We start from the raw sequence: 10,453 nt of genomic DNA, 5'->3' as shown, positions 1-10,453 counted from the left end.
CAAGTGGCTTAACCTTTCTGTGCCTCAGTTTCCCAGCTCTAAAATGCAGATAATAATATTGTTATAACTTACATAGTGTTACATACCAGGCACCATTGTAGATGCTTTGTATATATTTACTCATTTTTTTAAGAGATGGGGTCCTAGTCTACTGCCCAGGTTGCCCTGGAGCCCCTGGGCTCAAGCAGTCCTCCTGCCTCGGCCTCCAGTGCAGCGGAGGTTCCAGGCATGCATGGCCACACCCAGCTTAGATTTACTGGGAAATCCTCATAACCCACCAGTAAGGATGAAATGAGTTAATACCCAAATCACTTAAAAGAATGATCTGCACTTAATAAATGCTAGAAATGTTCAACAATTATTGCTTTTGTTCTTTTTGATACTGGGATTGAACCCAGGGGTACTTTACCATGGAGCCACATCCCCAGCTCTTTTTGTATTTTATTTTGAGACAAGGTCTTTCCAAGTTACAGAGGATCTCACTAAGTTGCCCAGGCTGGCCTTGAATTTGCACTCCTCCTGCCTCAGCCTCCTGGGATCACAGGTATGGCCACCATGGCCAAATTAGTGTTCTTTTTCAAATGAATGAGGGAAAGGGAAAGGCCACAGAAAGCTCTGTCTGCTATTTATATCTGAAAATGTCTCCAGAAGTTCTTAGAAGATGTAAAAGGATCCCAGCCTGCGGGTTTGGATGCCAACTGCAGGAGGGATACAGCAATGAACAGAATCCACAGAGTCACCGCCCTGGCCTGGCCCCACCACAGTCCTTGGGGCAATGCTTGTTTTATGAATGAAGGAAGGAGAAGCATGGGGGCCTTAGCCTCTTCCTGCGACTCCACACCTGAAGTACCAGTTCCTTCTAGGGCATCCCAATCAAGTAGCTGTCCACCCTCTGCTTGTCCCCTCACACAGCAGGGAGGTCACTTCCACTCCTTGGTCCTGGCTCTGCTGTCTTCCAACTCCAAAGGCACGGAGCCCATGGAGCCTTCTGCTGTCTACAGAGGAGGACTTCCAGGGGGTGGGTTTCCCTGCCTCTTCCCGTTGTCAGCTCCGCACCCAGGAGCTCCTGGAAAGAAGTTTCACCTCCACCCAAAACCTTCCAGCAGCTTCTAGCTCAAAGTAAAAGCTAAGGTCATTTCACAATCCAAATGGCCCTCTACAAAGGGACCTTCCACTGTCAGCAGAAGTGACCACCCAGAGTGACACATGTTGACAGTCACGCCGCCATCCCACAGGCAGGCATTTTCTTCTTTTATTGATCAAGAATTATAAAACCCACATGCACACAGCCACACTCACACAAGATGCCTGTCCTGCTGTGGCTACCCCCGCCCTGGTCTCTCCTGGCACCAGGCCCCCCTGGCCTCACCCAAGGGAAGCCTCCTGCAGCTCGGCAGCAGGAGCAGAGTGAGACCCTCCTATCTGTCTCCCTGCTCAGGAACTGAGGCTGGTGGCCCCTGTGGAGGAGCAGGCAGAAGTGACAGGGAAAGAGGGCTATCCTCCTCCTTCTCTGAGCTGGCAGCTTAGGTCCCCAGTGTCACAGCTGCCTTGGGGTCATCTGGTGGCTGAACCTTACCTATCCCCATTTTGCTGAATGGAAATAGAAATCCAGAGATGGGCTGCGAGTGGCCCAGCATCACATCAGTGGTACAGCAGGGACAGGGACACACCTCTTCTTGGCCTCTAGGAGGCGGGAGACATGGGTCCCATTCAACCCTCAGGGAAGGAGCCAGTCAGAGCCTGGGACAGGAGGAGAGTGCCCAGCAAGTTGTCACTGGAGCTCAGCGTCATCTGCCAGGACTATAGTGGTCTGCTGACAGGACCCTCTGTGACTGCCCGCGTGGCTTGCTCGGGCACACGGCTGGGATCGGTTAGAATGCTGGTTGAGGCGCTCAGCTGGCGCAGGGAGTTCAGGACAGCTGAGGAGAGACAGAGACACCTCCCTGTAGTTACCCTGGTAGCTGGAGGATCATCCAGGGGGCCTGGTGGAAGGGCCCCAAACCCTAGTCTATGTTGAAGGCAGGTTGGACAGGGGCCTGAGCAGGGTGGAACCCCCTCCCCTGAGGCCTGACACTTCAGTGGGTGGGCAGATGGGGGCTCACGCACTTGGCCGGAGGGCAGGCAGGGAGCAATACTGGTCCAGCCAGGCCAGCGATGTCTGGCGGAGGCTGTGCAAACTTGACGTGGACACCATTCCATTGAAGGACTCGAAGAGAGGCCGGATGAGGACGCTGAACTGGGCCCGGGTCAAGGAGCAGGCCTGTGGTCCACATGATGCCCCCACCACCTCACATGGAGCCTTGACATCTGACCCAAACCAGGGGAAAGAAGAACCCGGAACTGTCTAACCTTGACCCCAATCCTGCTGTGCCTCCTCCCATCCTGCCAATGGTGGTCTAGCTCTCTGGCTCTTCCACAGCCCTTGCTCATGCTGGACTGTCCCCTATCCCTGGGCTCCCTGCCCTGGCTCAGTCAAGACCTTGACCCTGTGGCTTCCATGTCTTCTCCAGGTGTCACACCACCCACTTTGGGTTCTTAAGGACACCCCAGCACTTCCTGAAAGCGGGGCTTTGGCTGCTCTTGCCCAGGGCTCCTTCCTCAGTCTCCCTTTTAGCTCCACCTCCAGGCCATCCTGCTGGCCAAAGGCCTGAAAGCAGGGGGCAGAACCACAGCCCTTTCCCTGGGCCCAAGTAGCCCTCCGGTTGCAGCTGTCCCTGCTCCTCCAGGCCGCTGGTCTAAGTGAGGATACTACCCAGAACTTCCAGTTCTGCAGTGTTCGGGTCCGGACATAGTCGTCGAACATGTCTCGCATCTGGTCAAAGCGCTGGTGTGTGATGGGCACCCCGGTGGCGGGCAGCTGCTGCTGGCACAGGCTAGGGGCGTGGAGCGGGTGAGGGGCTGGGGGTTCAGTGGCCACATGTACCCCTTACCCCGGCCACCCGCCCAGCCCCTGCCTACCTGATGGCGGCGTTGAGCTCCTCGATCTCGTCCCGCAGCTGCTGGGCCTCCTCCAGCATGGCCGCCCTCTCCTGCTGCAGCATGAGGATGTACTCGGCGGTCTTCTGCAGTGTGGTTGCTTTGCTCACCTGCGGGCGCCACCAGTGTGGGCCTCCGTGCTGGAGGCTGTCCTACCAGAGTGTCTGGAGGACCTGGGATCTGGTCTTGCTGGGGGAGCCGCCCAGGAAGAGGCCCTGTGGCTGGGGCTCACCTTGAGACTAGGCTGGGCACTCAGTGTGCCCACGAGCCCGTGCAGGGTGTCGAACCCCAACTTGATATTGAAGCGACGCTTCTGCTCGGCAGATATGTGCGTGATGCGCCGGTTCTCAGTCTTGGGGAGCAGACAATGGGGTGAGCCTAGGAAGGAGCCTGGGAGGGGCTGGGGTAGCAAACCAATCTCGGGCCAGGGATGGTGCCCACCTTGTTATTGTCAGGACGGCCCCGGCAGAAGATGGGCTGAGGGGGGGAGACGCTGACACTCAGCGCCCCTGGGGCTGGTATGGAGTTGAGCTCCCCTGACCTCTGCCGTTCGCTGCCTGTGTCAGAGACAGACCCACAGACAGACCAACACACAGGGGAGAGGGTCCCGTTGCCTTGTTCCTCTCATCCTGACCCCAGACACAGTTCTCCTTTATCCTTCTTCTCCCTCCACCCCCTGTATTCCCCAATTCCTGCAACCCTCTTTACCACCAGGTGCTGGAGGTGACAGCCGCTCTGCTTTGGGGACAATCAGGGGCCTGGGAGGGGCCAATGTGGTCGGGGCTGGAGGTGGCCGGGGTGGTGTAGGGACCGGGTTTGGAGGAAAGAAGGCACAGGGGAACTCGGAGATGGTCTCCTGCTGGGTGGAAAAGGGCAGAGAGTGGCGTAGAGTCTCTGGGCTCCCCGCACCTCCCAGTGCCCGCCATCTTACCGGAGACCCTGGGGCCCGCAGGAGGGCGCTGGGTGCCAGCGGTGGTTCCAGGGCTTGCTCAGGCTTGGCTGTGCACAGGCAGGACCGTGAGGGCTGCTGGGGCTGGCCCAAGCCCACGGTGGCTCAAGACCCCCCTCCTGCAAGCCCACCCGCTTCACGTACAGCCCACCTTGAAGGAACTCGCCCTGGGCTCTCCCAGCCCCCACCCCAAGGTCGCCCCCTCATCCCCACCCCCTCCCTCCAGGCCCTGCCCCTCCATCTCACCTCTCCTGAGCAGCTGCGTGAGGCAGGGGTTGTTGCTTCTGGCAGTGGCAGGGGCCAAGGTGGGGCCACAGGACTTCCGTCCCCTGGAGGATGGGGTGAGGGGCTTGCCTCCGGGCTGCACACCCTGAGGCACTGCGAAGTGAGGGCCCAAGGCTGGCTCTGGGTACCCCGAGGGCAGATGGTCTAAGGGGAAGGCCGCAGGGGCAGGGCCTGGGGCAGGCTGCACGGGTGGGAAGGCTGTGGGAGCCGGCAGTAGGGATGCTCCTGGGGCAGGGGGGACTGCAGTGAAGGGAAACCTAGCAGAGAAGAGGGGCTCCTCCTGCAGCAAGGCAGGGGGCGGAGCCAGGGGCGGGAAGGAGGGAGGGGCGCAGGGCTCCAGGCCTGGCACCTTGGCAGGGGGAGGGTACTGGAGGAGAGGTGGTGGGGCAGGAGGGGGCGGGAGCTTGGGCTTGGGGTCTTCAGGATGGAGGAAGTCAGAGCTCAGGAAGGCACTGGGGTCCAAGGAGCCAGGGCAGCTGTTCCGAGCCTAGTTGGGGAGACAGACAGACACTAAGAGCAGGGGACAGGGCTCCCTGCAGCCAACCCAAGCAGCCTCCTGCTCTGGTTGAGCTGTGGCCAGGGCCACAGGGGAGAAATGATCCCTGCCTTTAAAAACAACCCCCACCCCACACACAGAAATTATAATCTAATGGGAAAAAGGAGTAGACTACATTTATGCACAAATTAGGCAAAATCATCAGTCTCCCTGCCCACCCATGCATCTGCCAAATAGTTTATCCATTCATCTACTAACTTAACCACCAACCCATCTGGTAACCAACCCACTAATCCATTGTTTGTCCATCCATCCACTTGCTCATCCACCAATCCATCCATCCATCCAACCTCCACCTATTTCTTCTGTCATCTCTGAGCTACTTCATCTCCCTATCACAAAGCAGCTTCCTAGGGATGGAGTCATGGCTAATACCTGAGCCACCCATATTTCCTTCACCCACCCACCAGCCCATCTGTAATCCACCCAACCATCCACTCGCCATTTGCATTTTCACCAGCCATTTATTCACTCACCAGCCCATTTATCAATCTGTGGTGTCTATGAACCCACCCACCAGCCCACCCATCCAACCAACCACTTATCTACCTGTTCTCACCTACCCATGCGCCATCATTGACAATGCAGTTGTCCACTCACCAGTACACCCATCCATTCACACACTCATTCTCTCTCTTGTTCACTCATTGGACAAATATTTACTGAGTGGTGCCCTGTGCCTGGGCTGTGCGAGGTACCATGATGCAGAGGTGAGCAAAAACTAGCCCTTCCAGGAGGGAGCTCCTGGCAGAGGAGACAGACCCCTCAGTGACCAACTAGGAGAGTGCCTCAAAGTCTGAGATTGGAGGGAAAAGCCTTCTCACACAGAAACAGGAGCGTGACCTCTGAACCAAGAGGTAGACTCACTGTTTCCTACATATCTGTGAACTTCCTGCCTCCGTGCTTTGGTTCCCGCTGTTCCTCCCACCTGGCTTGCCCTCTCTGTCTCCTCTGTTCACACCTGAGGCTCACAAAGACTCAGAACTCCCTGCTCTCTTCCAGAAAGCTCTCCAGAGCAACCCAGCCCCAGGTGGTGCCCAGCTCTGTGGTTCTCATGCCCTGGGCCTTCCCCCACCTACACCAGTCCAGTTTTGCTGCTACATGGCCCTCCCAGAGTCTCTCTGGATTGGCCAGCTCAAGACCTGGATTTCAGGAAGTTCCTGTAGACAGCCTGGACATGGGCAGGGCCACAGCCAGAGCCAGCTCTCAGGTGAGCTGGGCATGGTCGGTGGGGTGGGGGGAGCTCACCTGCAGGCGGTTGTGTCCCGGGAGGTGGGTCATGATGGAGGGGGCTGGGGGTGGCTCCGGGACGAGGATCCCGCTGCTGAAGAGAGAGTCAGCCACGGGGCTGAAGCCGGGGGGCTCTGGGAAGTTTGAAGATGTGGGTATCTGTGGGGGTCTGTAGTTTGTGAAGAAATCTGCAATTTGGACACACAGGGTGGCAGGGTTAGGGCTCAGGCTGGCCAAGGTGGGGTGGGCGCTGGAGGGGGAGAGGGGCTTCCACAGGAGTTTGTGAAACCAGGAGTTTCTGTCTCGCTTGGGGAAGCAGACAGAGGCTGGGGCGGGACAGGGCCCCAGTGGATAGAGCAGGGGTCGGGGAGTGAGTGAGCAGGGACCCAGGGTCCCCCAGAGAGCCCCCACTAGTCCCAGAAGAGCCCCTTCCCCACCCCATCCCCTTGCCTGCTCCCCTTACAAACTCTGCTGGAGGTCTGGAAAGGGTGGCATAGACAAGGGCCAAAAGGGCAAAGGGTGGGGTGCCGGGAGGAGCTCCCGGGTGGCAGGAGTTAGGGGTGAGCTGGTCAGGAGGTCAGTGGGTCAGGGAAGGTCAGGTTTCTTGGAAAGCCAACAGGTAGGGCTGCAAGAGCAGAGCCCAGGAGGAGGAGGCAGGGTGTGACGGGGTGACAGGGCCCAAAGTGTGGTCTCAGCCTGGGCTGAGGAGCAGGGGGCGCTGAGAAGCCTGGAAGGGCTGGGGAGGCGGGCAGCCGGATTGTTTGGGGCGCGGGTTGTGTAAGTCCTGGGCTATTCTGGTTTTGGGAAGCAGCTGCCTGTGGCCTGACCACATCCCGGGCCTGGGCGCCACCCGCCCACCCGCTCCCTTCCGGGCACCTTTCTCTGACCCTGACTGGCCTGCGGTCTGTACCAGCTCTCAGGGCTTCTTGGGCTGCCAGACCTGACCCCGCCATGGCAGCTTCCTATAGGCCTGGGATGGACCCTGTCCACTCTTTCCCTTCAGGGTCCCTGGCTAAGGGAGCTGGTCGGGCCTCTTTCCCAGGAGCCCCCTCTCAGGAGATCAGATGCAGAACCTACAGGAGTCGTGTGTGTGTGTGTGTGTGTGTGTGTGTGTGTGTGTCTGTCTGTCTGTCTGTCTTAGGTGATTCTGCTTTGCCAGAAGGCATAGAACCTAGGGGTCAGCATCAGTCTGTGGCCACGTCTGAGCCCTGAGTCCCTGTGGACCTGCCCTGAGGCAGCAGGCTCAGCAGTGTTACCTACTCTCTGCCCACATCTGTCTTCTCAGCATCTGGTTAGAAGGCAGCTTCCTCACGATGCCCCCTTTCACGGAGAAACTGGATGGACCAGGTGGTGGTCACTGATCCTCCACCCCGGCTCCCCAGGGACCATGGGCCTCATCACTAGGCCACTTGAGGCCCAGGGCTTTAGAACCAGCTCACACAGAGCCTCCCGCCCACTGCGCCCACAGAGGCTCGGGCATGGGGTGGCAAGCCCCGTGCATTCCTGAGGCACAGTCTCCCTCTTACCCGAGGCTTCCCATGCCTGTTCCCACCCTGGCTTGAGAGAAGCCACTTCCCAGCCTTGACCTCTCATGGAGCCCATCCCTCCCTCACCTCTGCTCCCCTCCCTGGCCTGCCCTCCTTTCCTGGAGCCCCGTCCTCTAGCTACCTCCTGTGCCCTGCCCTCACCTAGCCTCCAGTCTCCATGGAGTTCTGTACCCTCCCTGGGTTCTAGTCCAGCCTTCCAGGAAGGGGCTCCTGGGGACAACTGGAGTATGAGCCCTAGAGCCCCCATGCTCCCTGCCCTCCGGGTGCAGAGACTTGAGAGGGCCACACTAGCCCTGCTCAGCATGACCCACAATTGCCCCCACCCAGCTGCTACCTTGGACTGAGAAGCCGGTGCCCAGCCCCAGTCTGTCTGGGTCTCACCGGGAGCCTCGAGGGACCCAGCTGGGCTCCTACCTGTGGTGGGTGCTTGGGTACCCAGGCAGGGCTGCTGCCCTCCCAGGCTGGTCTGCTCCCAGGGCACTTCCATCCACTTCTGCCCCCGGCAGCCCCCACCCAGCCCAGGGCTGGGGCAGGGGTAGGGGTGGTTCCTCATTCCCTAATCCCCGCCCCATAGGCCTCCTCCTCTTGAGTGACAGGCCCACGACCCTGTGGGGAAGGAGTTGGGGGGGTCACTGAAATTAAGCCTGTATCCCAGGGACCCTCCCTCTTTCCCCTGGCCTTGAGTGAGACAGACTGAGCTTTGATGTTTGTCTAGCCCCCAAAATGGCTTTGGGGGCTCCTAAATGCATGCATATAGGGAGCAGTCTGCAAGATCTATAGCTCAGTGAAAAAAACAATGTGAGGAAGAATCTGCTGTGAAAACAGAACCAGATATTGTCCACATTGGCTTATACGGACATATCTCTATCTCTGGAAGGACACCAGGGCCAGGTGCAGTGGCACACACCTATAATCCCATGCAGGAGACTGTGGTGGGAGGATTGCAGGTTTGAGGACAGCCTCAGCAATTTAGCAAGGCCCTAAGAAACTTAGCAAGATCCTGTCAAAAACTGCTGGGCAAGTAGGTCAGTTCTTGAGTTCAATCTTCTGTACCAAATTTTTTAAAAAAGGATGCTAAGACATGATGACTTCATGGCCCTGGGTCAGGAGAGGAAGCAGGGAAACTACTTTCCAAAATGCTTTGCAAGGTCTGATGGTTGGAATTTTCCCAAAAATACTACAGGAGAAGGAGGGGGAGAGTGGCCAGGTGAAACAGTGGCCGAGAGCTGGCAGGTCGGGATGGAGGCTATGTGGGGTTTGTTGACCGACTCTCTCTCTACTTGTGTATGTTTGACATGTTCTTTAATAAATACTTTTTAAAAGCATTATGTAAATAATAAACAGACCCAAACAAATCAAGGTCCCTTTCCCCTCCGAGAAAGTCTGGCATGCTCTGCTTTCCTGGGAGCCCCTGGAGCCTGCAGCTTCAAAGTCCCTGCTCTCCTAGTCCCGAATTTCATCTGGCCTTGAGCTAATGATAGGCCACACTGGCTGTATCCTAAAGCTGGACAAAGGAGGGTCAGAAAGATGCTTCAGAAATGACCCAGACCATCTGCCCTCCCAGAGGGGCCTTGCACTGGCCTGGGGTCTCAGGGTCACCCTGAGACTTTCCTTCACTGACCCTGCCCATCTGCCTCACCTGGGGGAGGGGTCTTCCCCACCTGAGATCTCCATGAAGTCATCCAGGCTGGGCTGCAGAGGCGTCAGGTCTGGCTGGATCATGTCAGCATTGCTGACGTAGGCTGGAGGGGCAGAGAGACATCAGGAGTGGCGGAGGGGCAGGAGCGCCTGCACCCCTTCCCCTGGCCATCCTGCCACCCTCCCCTGCCTCCTGCCTGGACACAGGCACTCAGCGCCTGCACCCCTTCCTCTGGCCATCCTGCCGCCCTCCCCTGCCTCCTGCCTGGACGCAGGCCCTCACCGTCCTCGGGGGGCAGCTGCAGGGGCGAGGGGCTGGGCTGTGTCATGGTGAAGAGTGTATCGGAGATGTCGGACAAAAAGCAGTCCAGGTCCAGCAGCTGCCGCCCACCAGTCTCCTCCTCGGGGCCCCCCAGCAGCACGGGCACCACGCTGGAGAAGAGCTGCTCGCACCATCGCTCTGGCGGCGGCCACCCACCTTCCACCTAGCGAGATGGAGCGGTCACTGACCAGCCAAGCAAGTCACCCCTTGCTTGGGGATGAAGTGGCCCCCAGCCGAGGGCCTCTCTGAGACACACCACTTCACCTTCCCTGGGCACCACCAGGTTTGCCTCCTGGAAGGCCAAGGTCAACTCATCACTCTCCAACAACTTCCTCCAGGAATCAGACCAGGATGGCCAACACCCTTATCAGAAAAGATAAGGGTCTCTTCCTGCGATCTCTGTTTTTCCCGGCCTGAACCACTTGCACCCCCCTCACAACCCACCCTCACCCCCAGACGCTGCCCTGGCTAGCTGGGTGGAAGCAGGCAGATCCCAGTCCCCACTGGACTCCCAAGCACCTACCTGCTTGGGGGCCAAGAGATCCCCTTCTCTGCTGGACTTTCGGAGCTGCAGGGACACAGAGATGGACGCTGGATCCCTTGCCTCCTCCCCTTAGTTCCCCCGTCCCCAACCCCATCAATGGGATCCCAATGTTTCTCCCAGGGCTCCCCAGGCTGCAGCCACCCAGAGTAGGCAGTCTGCGAGGAGACCATGTGGCCACACGGTGGCGATGTCAGCCTGGTTCTGAATGAAGGGAGCAGGGGTCGGGGAGCCCCTCCAGGGCTATCCAAGAGTCTGTGGCCAGCAACCACAGGAGAAAGTCCTGGGGCCATCCCTGGGTCCCTCACTGACCCGCTTCTTGTAGTAGATGCGCCACTTGTGGTACTCGCGCATCACCACCTCGATGCGCCGCTTCCAGTAATTCCCTTCCAGGACGACAGCCTGGGGA

At 58.5% G+C, this 10,453-nt stretch overlaps 1 protein-coding gene across 4 annotated transcripts in view; it reads right to left on the bottom strand.

Moving 5' to 3' along the window:
- Positions 1-1,209: 1,209 nt before the first annotated feature.
- Positions 1,210-10,453, bottom strand: part of Mlxipl (MLX interacting protein like) — a 33,565-nt gene continuing 24,321 nt past the window's right edge. For 2 of the 4 annotated variants that reach the window (XM_071605361.1, XM_027948700.2), the window contains exons 4-17: positions 10,357-10,446; positions 10,027-10,071; positions 9,465-9,666; positions 9,205-9,285; positions 6,015-6,184; positions 4,172-4,697; positions 3,908-3,975; positions 3,685-3,835; positions 3,418-3,533; positions 3,209-3,328; positions 2,959-3,086; positions 2,750-2,873; positions 2,107-2,236; positions 1,210-1,919 (exon numbers count right to left, since the gene is read on the bottom strand). In XM_071605361.1, the coding sequence (XP_071461462.1) occupies positions 1,801-1,919; positions 2,107-2,236; positions 2,750-2,873; positions 2,959-3,086; positions 3,209-3,328; positions 3,418-3,533; positions 3,685-3,835; positions 3,908-3,975; positions 4,172-4,697; positions 6,015-6,184; positions 9,205-9,285; positions 9,465-9,666; positions 10,027-10,071; positions 10,357-10,398 (2,022 nt within the window). In that variant the 5' untranslated portion in view covers positions 10,399-10,446 and the 3' untranslated portion in view covers positions 1,210-1,800. The remainder of the gene's footprint in view (positions 1,920-2,106; positions 2,237-2,749; positions 2,874-2,958; positions 3,087-3,208; positions 3,329-3,417; positions 3,534-3,684; positions 3,836-3,907; positions 3,976-4,171; positions 4,698-6,014; positions 6,185-9,204; positions 9,286-9,464; positions 9,667-10,026; positions 10,072-10,356; positions 10,447-10,453) is intronic. The other 2 variants (XM_071605360.1, XM_071605359.1) reach the window with 2 other exon arrangements.

Source organism: Marmota flaviventris, chromosome 19 (assembly GCF_047511675.1).
Source record: "Marmota flaviventris isolate mMarFla1 chromosome 19, mMarFla1.hap1, whole genome shotgun sequence".
Taxonomy (NCBI): domain Eukaryota; kingdom Metazoa; phylum Chordata; class Mammalia; order Rodentia; family Sciuridae; genus Marmota; species Marmota flaviventris.
Note: the sequence above shows the minus strand (reverse complement) of the source record. Positions and strands in the feature narration are given on the sequence as shown.